The sequence below is a fragment of the Apis cerana genome, linkage group LG16 (genome assembly GCF_029169275.1).
Source record: "Apis cerana isolate GH-2021 linkage group LG16, AcerK_1.0, whole genome shotgun sequence".
Taxonomy (NCBI): Eukaryota; Metazoa; Arthropoda; class Insecta; order Hymenoptera; family Apidae; genus Apis; species Apis cerana.
In genome coordinates, this window is record NC_083867.1 from 1,236,856 (window position 1) to 1,258,026 (window position 21,171).

The 21,171-nt window shown below is 18.8% G+C and overlaps 2 protein-coding genes across 2 annotated transcripts in view; one reads left to right on the forward strand and one right to left on the reverse strand.

The window, feature by feature from the left end:
• The window catches only part of LOC108000322 (sodium-coupled monocarboxylate transporter 2), an 81,796-nt gene that overhangs the window by 26,848 nt on the left and 33,777 nt on the right, over positions 1 to 21,171 (reverse strand). The gene's annotated exons all lie outside the window — the stretch shown is intronic.
• LOC108000225 (metabotropic glutamate receptor 6-like) overlaps positions 1 to 21,171 on the forward strand; it is a 71,660-nt gene that overhangs the window by 4,971 nt on the left and 45,518 nt on the right. The window contains exons 2-6 of the mRNA XM_062086269.1: positions 2,403 to 2,562; positions 2,619 to 2,755; positions 3,335 to 3,483; positions 4,155 to 4,351; positions 7,628 to 7,944. Of these exons, the coding sequence (XP_061942253.1) occupies positions 2,403 to 2,562; positions 2,619 to 2,755; positions 3,335 to 3,483; positions 4,155 to 4,351; positions 7,628 to 7,944 (960 nt within the window). The remainder of the gene's footprint in view (positions 1 to 2,402; positions 2,563 to 2,618; positions 2,756 to 3,334; positions 3,484 to 4,154; positions 4,352 to 7,627; positions 7,945 to 21,171) is intronic.

Consider the following 21,171-nt stretch of genomic DNA (forward strand, 5'->3'; position numbering starts at 1 on the left):
ATATAATTTTTATAATATTTATTATACAATTTATCTAATTTCTTAATTAAAAACATAAGTAATAATTAATATATTTGTACGCAATACACAATATCAAAAATAATTGATAATCAGAAAGTTTAATGACTTTTAAGAAATAAAATCTATCTCACCTGCAAAATCATTTTACCTGAAATTATCCAATTAACTATATAATTAATTCCAGATTTAAATATAATATGTAATGTTATTAATCGTTTTATTATATATTAATTAATCATATAATAGAAAGATTGAATATTAATATATTGTGAAGAACATCTTCAAATTATCTAAAAATTTGTTTATTCTTATACAAAATATGTGATTTAGACATTATTTTTCGTAATAATTAATAATGTTCATTAATACTGTCATTCAATGTTAGTTTGATGAATCTTGAAGTTTGTGAATTCAAATGAAAAATGTAAAGAAATTCGTTAATAATTGGAACTTCGATTAACCCAACTCCGATTATTATCTATGATCTTGATCAATTGGGATGTCGATTATCCGAGTCTCGATTCTAGATATAGAGATACAACACAATTAGTTTGTTGCTTTCTGCAGCTGTCAGAACAGTTGTTATATGCATGAAATATTATCTTGTTATGGGTAAGTCATCTTTACTATTTATTTTGTCTTTTTATGAATATTAAGAATGAAAAATGATCATTTATTCTTATTTCATTGCATTGTTTTTACTTTTATCTGTTAGTTTGGGATTGTTCTAAAAATTTTTTGTATTAACACACATGATGATAGATTTGAAAAATATATACTAGGATATATTATATAAGATATTCTGTTTTTTTTCTTTGGAATAACATATATATTTTCCTGTTAAGTATTCTTTTGTTTACTGTTAATAAATATAAGTAACAATATTAAAAAATTATTAAGTTATATAATTGTATTAAACTATAGACTACTTTTTTAAATGTAAGTTAAATAAAATAATGTAATGAATTCCATAAAAGAATTGATTTTTTAAATATTATTATGACATCTTAAACATCTTTTACAAATAAATTAAAGTTATTTTGAATATTTGAATTTTTGAATAAATAGAATAATCAAAGTTAAGATAGAATTCTGATTTTAAGATTCTATTTATTCTATTTATTCTGTAACATGTATAAAATTTTATAAATAAATATTAACAAATATAAATAATATAATTGTTAAAGTATAATGTAAATATAATTTATATTGTTTATTATTTCGAAAAAGTGAAATTATGAATCATGAAAACTCTAGAAAGATGAAGGGAATTTATAATAAAAAAGAAGTTTTGAGACGATCTTTTTGTTTTATATTTGATATAAAATATATAAATTATATGTTATATATTTTAGTTCTAAAATATTAATAATGTTTTTCTGAAACATTCTATATACAAGATAGATCAATAATTTTAATCATTTTGAATATTTTATTAGAGATTATATTATGTTATTAGTTATATTATTATGTTAGATTGAAATCTAAAAAATTAATTTATTTTTCAAAAGTTATATAGTATAAGAAAACTTGTAACGTGCAAGTTATAATTTTTTTACAAATAAATAAACTTTTCAAAATTTTAAATATATTTTAAATATATATTTTTTTAAACAGTATTAAGTAAAATAATGAATATTTAGATTTAGATTTAAATTTAAAATTGGATTTTTATTCAAATATTAAGATTTCAATGATTTCCAATACAAAGTTATTCAATAATAAATAAATAAAACAGATATCATAAAAAATGATCAAAATTGTTAAATGGAATGCAAATATTGCATCGATAACCATCGATCCATCATCGAACATTTCATAACGCAATTTTTCTTTTACATCGTATATTGTGATTCAGTTATGCAATTTACCTATATGATATATATTCGACTATTCTTTCATAAAGCCATTCATGAATTGCAATTTACGTGATATATCCGACCACAAGATAATTATCTAATACAATATCTAATTTCGTAACATTATTCTTGTTCAACTTATTTAATTATACTTAAAAAAATGAAAAATGAATTACATGTTGCAAATCTCTCTGTACTATGTAATGTTTTCTATATATTTAAAAAAACAAAAACATTCAAAATTCTTAAAATTATTAATCCATAATATAAATAAATATATTCTATATATTTTCTTATATATGTATATATTCTATTCTACATTTAATTATAAATATATGTATATATTTAAAAATAACAAAAATATTTAAAGTTCTTAAAATTATTAATTCACCATGTAAATCAAAATCTTTATATCTTATATTTCAATTTTTATTTTCTTTGTTTATTTATATTTAAATTTTTGTCTTGTTCATAATAAATTAATAAATTAATTTTAATATTTCAATATTTTATTTATTTTAGATGGAAGATGGTATTCAACCACTAGAAGCAATGCTCTATACGATCGAGCGAATCAATAAGAATCCAGAAATACTTCCCGGTATACAACTTGGCGCGGTGGCATTCGATACCTGTGACAATCCTACTTATGCTCTAGATCGTGTATTCTACTTCATTAAGGGTAAGTGATCGCTTGTTCGCTTATTTATGCAAGCATTCATTCGAGATCGATTTTAGGTTTGATAACGCGCAGTGATCGATTCGGATCCGAAGGTTACCGATGCGAAGACCGAAGTGTGCCGAAATTCTTGAACAGTGATTTCGATCACGTAGTTGCAATACTTGGAGCTGAATCGAGTTCGGTTACCATTCAAGTAAGTATCGATAGAGTTGTGATTATCGATTATCGATATATTTTATATATATTATTTCTAGTTTTCAATATACTGATAATATTATTAACGGATAGTGTTTCTATTTTTGTTTATTCAAAGTTATTATAAAGAAAAAGTGAAAGATTTTAAGAATTTCAATTATTTTCATTCGTTATCGATATATCGAATTATCATTAATATGTTAATATTAATGACATTTATCGATAATGCTATCAATAGGATATCAATCTGAAATTATTTAATTAACAAATTTATTTATTTTACTTTTATTTAATTAAAATTACTATTTTTTTCTGAAATTTTTCTTGATTTAATAATCTTATACATTATAGATCTAAATTCGAAATTCTTGAGAATTATTTTAGCTTATTTTATTTATTTAAAATTTTCAAATCTATTAAGATTTTCAAGAACTTCAAAACGATCAAAATTTAAAAAATTTTAAAAATTAAAAATTCAAAATAATCAAATTTATTATTTTATATTTTATATTAATTCGAAATGATAATTCTATAATTAAATATTCAAATATTCTAAATTTGAGATTACGATTTACAGGTCGCATCAGTGCTAGCTTTGTTTCCGATACCACAGATTTCATACATGGCTACATCGCCTTTTCTCAGCAGCAAGGAGAAATTTCCAAGGTTTTTTCGCACAGTTCCTAGTGATGTGAATCAAGCGCGAGCAATGCTTGAGGTTCTACGGTAAGTAATATATAATCGAGAGGATATTGTATTGGAATTTATTGTAAATAAATTCTTAATTGAATAATTATTTATATAAATTATTTATATAAATTATTTGTATTCCATTTTTATTTTGTTATTATTTATATTATATTATAACAATTTTTACTATTATTGTTATTTTATTGTTATTTTTTTTAAATTAATAAATATAAATTCAAATTTTTATATATATTTATTTAAATTTGAATAGGATATCTCCGATAATTATTAAAAATTTACAATTCAAATATATCAATAATAATTATAATAATTATTTAATAATTACCAACTTCAAAAAATAGTGAATAACTGATGACGAGAAATTTAATTTAATTATAGAAATTTAATTATAGAAATAGAAATTTGAAAAGAAAATACTTGGATTATTAAATGAAAGATAATAAAAAATTTTCTAAAAATAATTTCTAAAAATAAAGATTTTAGATAATTAAGATCTAATTTCTTTCAACTAATATACTTTATATATATGTGTATAAATTTATTGTATATATATATATAAATTTTTATTGTAAATTTAAATAGTAAATTTAATTTCTGAGTATGTATATTCTTGTGTATGTATATTCGTTATATTCAAATATATTCGTTCTATTTTATATTTTTTTATCGATCTAATCCATTCTTAGCCAATTCCAATGGACATACGTATCGGTCGTTTACACGGATTCGGAATATGGGGACCACGGATATGAGATGTTGGTATCATTGGCAGCCGATTATTCGATATGCTTTAGCTCACCACATCGAATTAGTAAAGATCGTTTCAAGGATGATGACTATGACTTTGTGGTTCGTACAATTGCCGAAAAAACGGATGTTAAAGGTATTTTATATTTCGAATATTATTTTTTAATCCAATGTTTTCTATTATTCCATATTGTAATTTAATATGTATGAAATTATTTTGAATTAACAATACATCTTGAAACTAGGTTAGATCAATAATATTCTGTAATATGCGTTGAAGTATTTCGAGATATTTCTTAAATATTATATTCTAATTGAGTATATATTTTCTATATTCTAATTCAGTGTATATTAAATCATTTTGGATCAGTAATTTATTTTAAAACTAATTAGGTTAAATCGACAATTATCAAAAAAATTAACGAAATATTTCTCAAATATTATATTTATCCAGAATGTATTAAATTATTTTGGATTAACAAATCGTATCTTGAAACTAATTAGATTAAGTTAAATTTTGTGACATGTATTATAATGTATTATAATTCTTTATAAACAGTTAAGAAAGAAATGATATTATAAACTATATACAGGATATTTCGAATTGAATAAATTTGATGGATTTTTTATGAAAAAATAAATTGAAAATATAGAATATATAGTAATATTGTAATATGTAATTAATAATATTATATATTTAATGCATTAAGATATAAAACTAATATAAAAACTTTAGAATTGTTATATAATAATGATTTTTTAATCAGAATTGTAACTGATATAGACTAAAATATTTTTAATCTGTAAAAATATTATTTTATTTCTTCATAACGGTTTCAGAATCAATATAAACAGTATGTATATATATATATATATATATATAATATATTATATATATAATACAATTTGAAACAAAATTTCAGAATTGTTTCAATGTCTATTATAATTGATAAACATTTTTATTATCTTAAAATAATAATAGATTTTAATATTTGTTGTTTTTTAAGTTACCAATTTAAAAATAAATTAAAAAATAGAAAAGAAAATATTTTAAAAATATCTTTAAAGAAAAGAATATTTACAAATATAAAAGATAGAAATATTTAAAATTTTAATTTGTATATATCATTATAATATAGATTTAACAATTATTACAACAACTTTTGAAAAAGTTTTTCGTGTATTAATTCTTTGTATTCATCTTTTTTATTTTTATTGCAACAGAAAATTTTTACATATACATATTTAAATAAAATTTATTTTTATTTATTTTATGATTTTTAAAGAATTAAAAACAACTAACAATTATAAAAATTATATATTATAATTGTAATTATAATTGTATTTATAATTATAGAATATTATTGTAATTAATATTTGAAATATTTTATCTTTTTTCCTTATTATTCATTTAATTTTTTATTTATAATTAATCCAAAATCTCTTAAATAAAAAAAAAGGTTAATTTTTTCTTATTCTTAAAATATTTTTTATTCTATTTTTTAAATTTTTTATTAATTTTTAAAATATTTTTTTCCCATCTAATTGAAATTAAATGTTAATCGATTATCAATCATTTTCCATATTGCTTATTATTTTATCTTTTTTTTTTCTTACAAAATATTTTTGATGCCACTCGATTACGACATAAATGACAGCATGGAAAACGAGCATTATATCAATCGATAATCGGTTGACATTCATTTTTAATCGGAAGACGAGAACTGAATAATGAAAAAAAGCTCTTACTCATTAAATGGGGATTATTTATGTCCAGACATTTCTAAAAAGGTCAGATTTTTCATTTTTATAATTCGCAATAATTCACACAAATTATTTTTTGAAATTTTTTATTCTGATCTTAATTAAAAGATTTGAAAAATGTTACATAAATTTTTCCAAATTTTTTTCAAAAACTTTTATTGTTTTTTATACTGAAAAATGTATAATAATAACTCTCATTTACGGAGTAAGAGTTAAATATTTTCATAGCATATTTTCATAAAATTTTAATATAATTTTATAGTTGAAGAATTGATATGTAATTTAATGGCATATTAATTAACCCCAATCATATTATCAATTTTAATTTTGTTTTGTAATTTTATTAAAAATAATTTTTACAAAATTAACTTTTAAGGTGTCACGAAGGTTTTGAAATTTTTATTTTTTTGTTTTTCTTCAAAATGTATTTAGATATGTTTTCGGACTTTTTATTTTTTGCTCTTATTATATTATCAGTCGTAATGTTTCTTTCTTTTTTTCTATGTTATATCATTGATCGTTTTATTTTAATATAAACATCCAAAAGAGTTAAATATTTTGATATAAAATAAAAATATTTATATAATATAGAAAAATTGCTTTAATTGATAATTAATGTTTAGAAAAATAGTATTTATTATATTCTATATAAATTTGTAAAAATGAATTCCACTGTAATATAGAAAACATGTTAGCAAAATTTTTAATATTCGATAATGACATTAGTAGCTTGAAAGAAAAAGAGAATGAATGTAAAAGAAAGGTGTATCAAAATTTTTATTATATTTTATTCTTTATCGTTCTTTTATTTTATTATTTTGTTAATTTAAAAAAAATTTATTTTTATATTCAATTTATACATGTCCGTATCAAAAACAATGATTTTTATGCAATTTTGTAATTATTAAAAAATTAATTGTTATTTATTTTTTTGATATGATTATTACTGATATTATTTATTTTTTAAAACGAATGAAAAACGTATGTTAATTATATCAAATTTTTTATTCATTGAACAATGAATTCTTCTTATATTTTTTTGTAAATTTTATAAAATCTAATATAAACTTTCTTTCTAAATATATTCAATTGATATTTTTATTTGATTGATTTTAAAGAAAAATTGTTTGTTTTTTATTTAGAATAATTGTTAAAATCTATATATTTTTAGTTTGAAAAAATTCAAATAAGATATGTAAAAATTAAAAAAAAACAATCTATTTAAGAAATATTTATTAATTCATGTATATCTATATGATAAATATCACATAAGATATTTCAGAAGCCGATGAAGTTTTGATGATTTTTTGAGGTAATTTTTTCTTCGCAAAAATTTTTGTTTTGGCTTTAATAACGAATTATTAACGAAAAATATTAATCAATTTCATTTATTCTAATTATTATTCTAATTAATTTAAAAAAAAAGAAGAAAAAACAAATGGTTATATATTTCTACGCATATTTAAATACTAAAAAATAATAAAATTTTAATAACACATTACTACTTCATAACACATTAACTCATATTAAGTTTTATTTAGTTTTCCTATATTATCCATTAGGATAATTATTCTTCCATTTTGAAAACTATTCTTACCAATCAAGAGAAAAAGAAACTTTTTTGAGTGATTATTTTTTAATAATACAGTGGTGGTACTGTTTGCGGAAAAAGCAACAACATTGCGAGTTTTGGAGGCAGCGAGGCGCGTTGATGTTGGCTCTCGATTCGTTTGGTTGTGCAGTGATGCATGGCCGGATCACAACGACATAAATTGCCAGCAAACGACCGTGTTGGAAGGTGCTCTCGCTGTTCAACCACTTTATGCGCCCTTATCGGGCTTTGACGAGTACTTCACGGGATTGACTCTTGATCATGAACAAAAAAATCCTTGGTTTCCCGAGTTTTGGCAAACCTATCATAACTGCGTCTATGTGGAAGAGGCGAAATACTTTTCTTCTAAGAAGGTGAGTCTTGGTTTTTCTTTTAAATTAAAAGAAAAAAGAAAATCGTTTGATAGATTATTTTTATTTATTTAGAAGAAATTGAAAGAAGATGATATTAAATTATTCTAGAAGATTCTTTTTGTTCTTTTGCTATATATGTAAAACTTCCGTAATTTTATTTTTGTAGAATAATGATCGAGCTGGATCATATTTACTATGTACTTTAATAATGTTTTTTATTATTTATAAAAATTTTATTTTATATTATATTTTATATTAAATTATATTATTTTATATGTAAATTGTGTTAATTAAAAATTTTTAAATTCTATTTCTTTGGAACATCTACTATTTTTTTCAAAATGAATTTGATTTAAGTACTTAAAAAGTACTCTTGATTGATGATTTGATTGAGATGATTTCTAAGATCATTGAGAGAAACAATTTTTTTAATAGAAAATCAAATCAAATAGTTAATAATCTTATCAATTTGTAACTTTCTATTATTATTAGTAAATTTTGGAAAAAGATATTTAAAATATTCAATGAAAAAAAAAGGATTTTCAAATAAACTAGACTGTATATATTTTTCAAATTATTTTCATGCTAAAATAAATACAAATAAATAACGAAAAGAATTTTTAGGACAATTTAACACTAATAATATTTTGATATATATAATAATAACATAAAAAATAATATAATGACAATAATTTCATAATACATAAATTAAAACAAATATAATTTCTTTACTTTTACGAAATATTAATATATTCATAAGATATTTTTAGAGAATCTAAAAATAAACACAAAAATTAATGTACAAAAATTTTTTTGAGATTGAGGTCTATTTATTAAATTATTACAATTTATATGTTAGATGAAATGAAACGAATTATATTATACATATTGAGATTGTGATATGAGTAGTTTCATTTTGTCTAATACTTAAATTTTTATATTTTTTATATATTATATTTTTTTATATTCTCTAAAATTTTATATTTCTAATATATATATATATAAATTCTTTATATTTTTTAATAATACAAATCTTTTTGAAAAAAAAACTTGAAATTTTTGTACTTATTTTGATATTCAAAATCAATCTAAGTTTTAAAAATAATACATTAATTCTCTGTATAAATGTATTATAATAACACCATTAATAAATATCATTAATAGTACCATTTAATAATATAACATAAAATAAGATAAAAATTGAAAATATAACAAAATTATATTAGAGAATTTTTAAAAGAATCAAATTTATCAAATATATATAAACTTAGTAAATTCTGAGATATGATTGAATAATTAATGGAGGGTAGTAAATATATTTTATGATTCAATGATAATATAACAGAAAAATTGAAAGATACATTCAGACAGAATTAAATAATTTCTAAAATATTCGATTTATTTTATGCATTATATGTATTTTTTAAAATAAGATTATAAAAATATATATAAAGAAAAAAATATTATTATATTTTTTATTTATTCTTATACATAGTATAACTTCTTATTGATTATATATTTAATTACATTCAAATAGAATTAAGATATTAAGACACATATATTAATTAACTTTTAAATATTTTACGAAATCTTGCAATTTTGCTATTCTTGGTCCTTTTTATCTCTCAGACTTCATTTATACTATTTTGATCCATATTAAATAAATATATAATAATATATTAATTATATATTAATTATGTATTATAATATATTATATTATATATTATAATAAATATATAAATATGTAATATAAATAAATATAATTATACGTTAGAGAAAAATAAAAATATAAAAAATTGTACGATTATCTATAAATTTTAACTTTCTTTCAATTTTGTAACAAACAACTTTTAAAAAAATCAATTTTAAAAAAATGATAATTTTCCAATTATTTCATGTTTTTACAATTATTTTAATTCGATTATTCTTAATATGAAATAATTCTATGAAATTATAAACATTCCAATATTTTAAAATAATAATTACTACTGATATTTTTAAATTTATTTCGAAAACTAAAAGAAGAAAGAAAAAATCTAATCATATCATGCGATAGAACAAATTTTTTTAGAAAAACATCGAGGAAACTTACAAGATCATTCTTGTTTTCAATATAGAAACGAAATAGCTTGGCAAAACATGCGGCAGTGATGCTCAATGTTGGATGTTTAGTCGTAATTTCGATATGCTGTACATAGAACTGGATAAATTTCAAATAAAAAGTATTGAATATAATAATGTATTTATTTGAAAAAGATGATGTTTATTTTATTTCTTAATATTACATACAAAAATATTTGAAAATACATATTTTTTATATATACAAATTGAAATTATTAATTGAAATGACATATTTTGTAAAATATATTAAAAATATTTATTTGATATATAGAATATCCTTTTCTGGATATATAGAATAATTATTACAATTAATAATTCATAATCTTAAATTTAAAGAAAATTATTTCAAATATTACTTTTTAAAGATTATTACTAAAAGAAGAAAGTAAATCGGATATTATTATCTTCAATTAAAATATATGTTTAAGAAAGAAATATAAATTGAAATAATTCATAATATCCGTTAAATATTTATTTATTTACCTTTGGTAACGTACATATTTCAAATAGAAAATCAGTTATATAATTTCATGGTTTTATAACTAGTCCTGCATAACAATAATTTTTTCATTGATATTGATGAAAAATATATAATAGAAATACACATTTCATATATATATTTAAATAAATATTTCAAATAATATTTCTATTAATATATATAAAGTAAATAATTATTTCAAATTAACCAATATAATATATTTTAGGAAAATATATTTCAGGAAAATATTATTTGAAAATATTTTTATTTTATTTTATTTTATTATTTTATCCAATATTTATTATTAAAAATTATAAATAGCAAAAGAAAGAATTTTGTCTTTATATTTCATTTCATCTTATACTTATATATGTATTAAAATAAGGATTTAATTATTAATAGCAATCCTTAATTATTGCCCAATTTTGCAATGAATTATTTTATGATCAAACAAATTTAATATAATTCAATAATATTTTTTTAGATAGTTTTTAATTTAATTTAATAAAATTTTAATAGATAATTATGAAAGATTATACAAGATCATCATTATTATGATAAAATAACAAATTTATTATTTTAATACTTTCTAACTAGTAGTTTCTACAAGTTATGCGAATAAATAATATCAATAATATCAATCAAAATCAAATTGAAATATCAAATTTTTTAAGATTTTATTCTAATTTTACATTTTTTTAAAAATTAAACTTCACTAATATATAAAACTTTTTTTTATTCTTTTATTCTATTAATCATTTAAGCTATTAATTTTTTTTAAAAACACAAGTAAATTGAAATTTCATGTTAATTTTCTATTATATTATTTATTCAGTTATTATGTTAAAAATATAATAAAAAATCTTATATATATTATAAATAATAGGAAGAAAAAAATGATATTTTTCATCTTATTCTATTTACTATTTTAACCAATCTTTTCTATTTATCTAATTATTTAAAGATATAATCTTTAATGTTAAAATCAAGTACAAAGAAGTAAACACAGAAAATAAAAGAAAAGGAACAAAATTATATAAAATAGATATGAGATATAATTGATATATTCTTTTTGGATAAATTTATTCAAATATTTAAATTATTAGAATGAAAAACTTTGATAATATAAATAAGATGAACATGAATGATTTTAACAATTTTTTATCATGATAGCAAATTGAGATTGAAAGTTGCCAATATATATTTTTTTAATATGTTATCTATAATTCTAATTTCTGAAATAGAATTATATATATCTTTTTCATTTTTTATTTAAAATAAAAGAAAACAAAAATAATTACTTTAAATAAAATAAAGATAGAAATAAACAAACAAACAAAATATAAAAATACAATAATAAAATAAATGAATAAAATAAAATATTTTTAAATAATTATTTTAAATAATGATGTAAATATTATAATAGCAAAGATCTTTCTGGAATCGTAATTATCTCTCGTCATATTTGAAATTGTGCGCCATGTTAGCCTTTTGCGCATGCGTTTCCTTTAATTTATGACAGTACTGATTCAATTTGAATAGTCAAATCAGTTGGAAACGAACTGCGATAGTGACACGTACGAAAGTAAAGAGGATCACTTTTTAGAAGTGAGATTTTTATCAAGATCATTTAAGATTAATATTCGGATTTTTATCGTGATTTATAGTGAGATTTAATTTCGAATTAGCTGTGAATGTGGATAAAATAACAAAAGAAAAGAAAAATCGTGATTTTGATGTTTTTAATCGAAATATTTTTCTCAATCGTATATTATGTTAATATTGAGAACATAGTTGCGAACAATGTTAATGTAATTAAAACATCGTGTGTTATCTTTTTATATAACGAAAAGCAATTTTTAATATTTTAATAATTTAATTTATGAAAAAGATTATAATTTTATAACGGTTAAAAGAAACGATTTGAAGATAGTTAACCTTTATGATCACGGGGACAGAAGAGTGTGGAACATTCGAGAAATTGAAGCAAAAAAGAAGAAAGTAAAAAACGTAAACAATTAGCGGTTGTTGAAGAAAGAGCTGTATTAGAGAAAAAGTCAGCTACATAAACAAATCGTAAACGGAACGTACGAAAGGTAACGTAAAGGTAAAGATGATAATAATTACCAACGGTACACAAATTTAAATAAGAGTCGATAAAGAAGAATCAAGAATCATAGGTAAGTTTATTTAAGTCAATTAATGGTACAAATAAAAGAAAGCGCGGGAAATTCATACAATGTAACGTTCAAATCTGCATAGTGTGAAATTATGTATTATGCATGAGTTAAGAAATTATATATTTAAAAACTATATTTAAATATTTAATTAAATTTTTTATGGTATTTAAATATTAGATGAATTTTATTTCCTAATATATGGAAATTAATATTATTTTTTTAAAGTTAAATTTTTTTTATTACATTATATTTTATTTATTTCGAAGATCAAAATGAATTATGTATTTGCAACTTAAAAATTCATCTTTTTAAAAAATAAAGATCTAGAATTTAATTAAATACTTTTACATACTTGCAAAAATTTTTTTTACAATTTTGTTAATAAATTATTATAAAAATTACTAATAAAAAAACAATCAATCTAATTAATATATATTTTAATTAATGTATATAATGTCTCATATATATGTCTTATTTATATGATATATATCTCAAAGATTTCCTCTAAATGTTAGTTTTGCCAAAATAATTAAATAAAATAATATTATTATAACTAATAAATATAATAAATATTTTTTACGTAATTTTCTATTATTACGTAATAATTGAAATGAATGTCATTAAAAAAATTTTATGTTTAGAGAAATAGCGTTAAAATATTCTATAAGTTTGAAAATGAATATATATATAGAATCTACATTATTCGAATATTTAATATTTAATATCCGAATGTTTTACTAAAAAAACATTCCATTATTTGCAACGATATAAAGACCTTTTGTTACCATTACAATCAAAAAAAGAATTTAAAATTTAAAATTGATATTGGATAGCATTTATAAAAATATTGAAACATGAACATGTGTTTACATACATTATTTATCTAATAAAAGCTCATGAAATGTTCATGTCGTTTCACATTCTAATTATAAGTCTATCTTTAAATTTATCATCTAAAAATAAATACTATTACTGATTTGTATATTATATATGTACTCTTAATTCTTTAGTGTTTGAATAATCACAAATGATTTGACTTTTGATATAATGACTCACTCAAAATGAAATTTTTTTTGAAAATTATGTTATGCTATTGAAAATTAAATTTTTGTAAAAAATGAAAAAGCATATTTTTGTTATTAATAATAAATAAATCAAATGGATTGGCAAATATAAAAGTTATATATATTTGCAAAACAAAATTTTATCATTAAATGATTAATATAACAAGTAACTGAATATAATAAATAATTGAAAACTTAGATGCAAAAAATTGATTTTAAAATTGTAAAAAATTGGAATTTCAAAAATTACATTACGTAAATGATTATTATAGTTATTATATATTATATAACAATTAAAATTAAATATTTATAATAACCTTTGAGTATTAATTTTAATTTTTGCATTAATTAATAATACATAAAATGTATAAAATATATGAAACTTCAACAAATATAATTTTGCTAAAAAGTAGATTTGTCCAGTTTTTGAACTAAAATTTTTAACTCTTATCCCTAAAATAAGTATGCAGTTTCATTTTAGATTTATGAAGATAATATATAAGATAATATAAGACTTGTGTCAATCTTTAAAAACTTGCTAATTCTCTCTTTTTTGTTTTGCTGAAAAATCTTAACATGATACAGAAATTGCTATTATTGCTATTATTTGCTATGATTTGGAATTCATTTCTCAAGAATTTCTTAATAATTCTTAAAATTTATAACTTTTATAGAATAATATATTGATAATATTTATCAAGAAGAAAACTTTAATATTTTAATATTTATTTCTATCTAGGTTACTCAAAATTCATAAAATGAAAAAATAAACATTAAATAGAATACAAAATTCCATAAAATTTTTATAAAGTAGAATTCTTTTACTTGAATTAATATTATTTTATTAATTAATTTTATAACAATTAATGAATTGTTGAATTAATTTTATAACAAATTATAAATTGCAAATTATTAGTATTAATAAACTTTTGAATAATAATAACATATTTTATATAAACATATAGAATAATAAAGAATAATAATAAAGAATAATAAAGAATAATAATAACATATTTCACAAGTATGCATATTAATATACGATATTTTTATCAATAATTATATCAATTATTTGTATCAATTTTTATGTTTTTTTATTTGTAGAATCTAGAATATGATATCACATGAGAATAAAACTTGCAAAATAATATATAAATATTTACAAAGATTCAATTTAATTATTGTTAAGTCTGAAATATATATATATTTTACTTTATTAATTGTTAACTAATTGTTAACTGTTTCTAATTAAAATTATGTTGCACTATATATTTCTTTATAATTTATTTTAATTTAAAAAATAATACAATAATACACAAATAAGTAGAAAAAAATTATTTATAATTTTTTATTGAAAAACAAATTAGTTTTTGCAAATATAAATACTTTATATTTTATTGCGATCGGTCAACAAATTATTTCTTTCGTAAAATGAAAAAATTATGATAATTTATGATTTTGATTAAAATTTTGATTATAATTTGATTAATATTTTATCATAAATTTTTTTTCATCGAAGAGATAGAGAATACATTTAAATTATTTATTATATTTACCTATAAATAAATATAAGATAGAGAATGAACGTTTCAATTTGCCTCGATATCCATTAAACCTCATTGCTTTCTTTACTTCTATTACTTTTATATATATTTCAAGAAAATTTCTTTGATATCCATTTTTTTTTGCTTCCTATCTTATATCTTAGTTTTCTTTAATATTTTCTTTTATATAAAAAACTATCTTAAGTTGATTGAATTGATTAAAATTTACAAATGTATAATTTGATTATACTCTCTTCTTATAGAAAAGAATCTCTTTTATATAGGAAACTCTCATTTTTTTTTTTATTCTTTTTGTATTTTTTCCGAATCACACATTCGTTGTAGTTTTCTTAAATTTTTTCTTCTTGTAAAATAAAATTTCTTCTAAACAATAATCTCAAGTTGATTAAATATAATAATTCGATTGTAATAAGTTATTGACATTTTTTGTCGTCTTTATGCTTTTGGCTGAATACATCATGACTTCTTCAAATCCTCTTTTCTAGAAAAGAATTTCTTCTATGTACAAAAAGCTATCATAAGATGTTTAAATGTATAATTTGATTAGATTTTATATTTTCTTATTGTACATCAACATGATATATATATATATATTCATGATATTCACTAAGTCCTGCTGAACACGAACGTTGTTCATAATTTTTACGATTAAATTACGTAATATTTATTTGTAACAATTGATTTGCTATTTTATATTTCTCTATTTATTCGACAATTTGATCAATATATATAACATCAACTGAAGATATCATTTCTGTTTTTATAATTTTTTATATTTACAAAATTTCTAAACAAGATATTCGAAACTATACGCTTTTCATATTTGAATAAACAGGGTGAGTCTAGTAATTGAGGATTGTAATTTTTTTTCTGTTATAAATAAAAAAAATTGTAAAATAATTTTGTATTATTTATATTAATTTATTTGAAATATAATGATTTCGAGATGCGGAAAATAAAAAAAGATTAATTGTGATTCATTTAATTTAACTAGGATGAAATACCAAATCATATATTATTAATGTATATAATATTGCAATTAAATTTTTAAAATGATAATTGTCTTTCTTACATAAAACAGAATTTTTCAATATTTCGAATATTAAAAATTTCAAAACGATAATTTTTTTTTTTTGAAATGAACTTGAATCTATAAAATTCTGATTTATTAGAATTTATGTATTTTTCATAGAAATATGCCTTGAGTATTTCCATATTTTTTGTTGCAATTTTTAATGTATCTTTTACATCAAATTTATATTTTACATTATATTTTATATAATCATATAAAGTTTAATAATACAATAAATATAATTAGACATTCTATAATTTTCCTAATCGATACTGTCGATAGGTTTTCTTGTAATCAGCTGTTGAACGTATTTTATATTTTTATAATTATAATAAAAATATATAGTAGAAATTATAGTAGAAATATATATAAATATGTATAGGTTCTTGCAATTTCTACATTATACATATTATCAACATGTTATCAACACATCATATTGGAACAACGTATTCCAATACCAATATTATGTATATACATACAAATAGTTCTATGTGTGTCAACACTGTTTATCTTTTCACTTTTTTTTTTACTGTTTATCTTTTCATCGGTTCTTTTGTTTTTGAAATCAAAAGATATTGGATCAATATGCTAACGTCTTCAAGTTTGACCGAATCATAATTATATAAGTATAATTATATAAATATAAAATATAAACATTTAAATGTAATATGATATGCCCTTTCTACATCATCATAATCAATGATTGACGATTTTTGGATATGTTAGTCAAGTTCATATTGAAAAATTGACACAGTTGATCCAACATATAAATGCATTGCAAATCGTTGCTATGTTATAAATAAGTTTTATTAATATTAAACTTTTATAAGTTTAATATTAATAAACTTAAATAAGTTTTATTTATATTAAACTTTTAATTTCGTAAAACAATTTTCTTGCTGCAAGTAAAAAATAAAATATATTCAAAACACGGAATAGAAGTTTATTGGTAATAACAATAATAATATGAACTTTTATAAACTTTTTATATCGAATATACGTACATAGTTATATTCTAAAATTCAAAGTATAAAGTTTATTGATATCAACAATGATAAGACTTTTGTAAACATTTTTAATGTAAAAATATTCACATATAATACACATAGTTTTATTCTATATAGCTTTATTCAAAATATAAATTATAATTTTTATTATTTATTAATAATAAAAATGATAAGATAAAATTTAATTTAAGTTGTATATAATTTCATGTTCAATCGAATCGGATTCGAATTTTATAGTCTAATTGTACGATTCTAAAGAATTGCTACAGAATATTAATAATAAAAAATAAATAAGATTCAAGATTTCGTTTCATTTATTCGAATTTTTTTGCTTTTTTATTCTTATTAATTTTTTTTCTACCGTTCCTTCTATAAATTTTTTTGATATCAGAAATATTAACAATTTTAATTCCAATAATTATTATATAAAACAGAATATTTGTAATGTTTGTAATATTTGTAATGTTTTTTAAATAAAATTAAAAAAAAAAATTTTTTGAAGATATATATATTTCATTCGTTCATGCTTTATCAATCCATGATGTTAATTAATTCGTTTGTTTTTAATTCTATTATTTATTATCGTTTATTATCGTTCAATCTTGAAGTTTAAATTGTATTAATGTAAAATAAAATAAGTAAGATTATGGTATCTAAGATAAAATAGAATTAGCTCTATTGAACAAAAAATAAATTTAAACAGTTTCAATATTGGCAAATTAAAATGTTAAAAATTCAAATAAAGTAAAAATTAAAAATAAAAATAATTAAGGATTTCAATTTCATCGTTGAGTCTAGTTGCAACATTTTTGTAATCTCGAATTTTTACTGTTTGTTTGAAATTTTTCTGAAAAATTTTTTTTCAATTGCATAAAAAATTATATTTTATATTAATTATATTTATTTATTATATATTTTATTTATAAAATAAAAAATATATAATATAAAAATTATGTTTATTTATCTTTTCTTATTGTTTTAATCAATTATTTATTTTTATAATATTTCTATATTATTATTTTAGATTCATATAAATAAATTTTAATCTTTCAAATGATTTTAATTGCAAAAAAATATTATATATCGGGTACTTTAATTTTTTTGAGTAAATTTTGAATTTTTAATGTATTCTATTAAAAATAAAAAATAATAATTTAAAAAATTTCATATAAATAAATATTATTGGAAATATTATTAAAAAGTTATATATAGCAATAAAATGAAAATGATGAAATAATAAATAATAATATATAATAAAAGTTACTATTTAAAAAATATAATCAATAATATTTATATATAGGTATATATATTTATTTATTTATCTATTTATTTATCTATTTATTTATCTATTTATATATTTATATATATAATAATATTTTTACAACTTTATCTACAACTCCATTTCAAATGTCATTCTTGTCAATACAAAATTGACAGTTATATAAAAGATTGAATTCCAAATTCTTTGAAGTTCATTTTGATTTTATTCTAAAAATATATATTATTAAAATTTGGTTGGGAAAAACTGAGGCACCCTATGTAAAATTCAAAAACTATTTAAAACAAGCAACATGGCAACAATAATAAAATACAAATAAGAATATTTAATAAAATTTTGAAATATCTGTTAATAATTTATTATTTCATAATAAAACAATTATTTATTATATTTTTTCATTTTTGTTCTCCGTTTCACTGTTTGAACTACTGGTTCATGTGCATGCTCATTATTTATGGTAATATTGCACAAAGCCAAACAATATTTCACAATATTTTCCGCAAATATTGGGTTAAATTATAAATCGTGTGAGAATTGAAGTTTTATAAAAAAATAAGTCACATTCGATGACTTTATTTTTTATGCATAAATAATTGTATTCCTTTCGCTATCATCACAAAAAATGAAGAGGATATAAATCCTCATGTTGTCCACATTTTCTCTGATAGAGTCATAATATTTTCTGCAAATATAAATTTAAATAATTAATTACGTGGAATTACGTGGAATTCCGAAACTCTAACTAATAATATTATTTCAATATCTAAATCTCGATAAATCAATATCTAATCAAATCTTTATAAATCACTTCAATATCTAATCTTAATTTAAATAAGACAACATGTCTTATTTTATGTATAAATATTGTATTCCTTTCACTGGCATCACCGAGTTCTTGTGAATAATGTTATTATTTATATTCCGTTCCAGAAATTTAAAAATTGTTTTGTTTTAATCTCTTATATAAAAATAATTTTATATTAGAATGCGTAAACACTATCATTCTAAATACAATTGACATAATAACATTTCAGTGATGCTGCACATAGAAATGAACATGTCTTATTTTATGTATAAATATTGTATTCCTTTCACTGGCATCACCGAGTTCTTGTGAATAATGTTATTATTTATATTCCGTTCCAGAAATTTAAAAATTGTTTTGTTTTAATCTCTTATATAAAAAATAATTTTATATTAGAGTGCATGAACACTATCATTCTAAATACAATTGACATAATAACATTTCAGTGATGCTGCACATAGAAATGAACGATTTAAAGAATTAAAAATAATTTTATGCTTCCTTGATTTAATTTACTTTTACTTATTTTATATGAATAAAAAATTTTTTGAGAAGAAGTCAAATAAAAGATTTTAAAAATTGCAAAACTATAATTCATAAAATATTCATAAAAAATACTATTCAATAAAATTATATTTATTTGTAAGTTTATTATAATTTTATTATATATTATTATTTTGTGAAATTTATTTTTTATTTCCTTTCATTATATTTTTTTAAATATCCTGGAAATAAAATATATACATTGATTTTTTGAGAATTTGTTTTCCATATATTAAAATTTTATATAATTATATTATATATATATTGGATATATATATAAACTTTTATTATAAACTATTTAATATTCATAATACAATTAAATAAACAAAATATATTTTAAATTATAAGATTTTGTATTCAAAATGTTTCAAAATTATCTAAAATGAATAATATTCTGAATTTTGAAGAATTTTGGTCTCGAAAAAAATTTTTCCAAAATAATGAATTTTGATATAAGATAAAGAATAAAGATATAAGAAGATAAAGAAGCGAGATTTTGTTGTTTTCTTATTCTCTGATCTGCACAAAAAAAGTAATTTACAACCTTCTAAAATAATTAATTAGCTTTACTTTCTCTTTTTAGAGTTTATTTTCTTCTCTTTAATAAAAAATATTAAAATAATTTCAAAAGAAAAAAAAGAAAACTATTCTCACAATGAATATTCTTTATCCAAATATTTGTTTTCTTATATTTATATTATTCATTTTTTCTTATTCATCCATTTTTGTTTTTATCTCTCGTTTATTGTAAATACATTCTTTCATAAGATTATATTTCTCCAAATCTTTTAAATGGTTACATATTCTCTTTTTGATAATTTAAGAAGACTTAAGTCATTCTTAATCTAAATATATTCTAATTCGTATATATTCGTATATATATTATATGCTATAATTATTGTATAATTATTGTATAATTATTGTACCATTCTTCCTTATTGGATAGAAAATTATTCTTTTGTATGATAAAATTATTTTTGTGTTATTCGAAAATTTTGCAAAAATTGTTTGCAATTTTTTTGAATTTTATATACATTGTAATGTAAGTAGGGAAAATTGTTCGAATGATAATATAAATTATATTATCGAGGTTTGAATGAAAATTTAATATTTTCT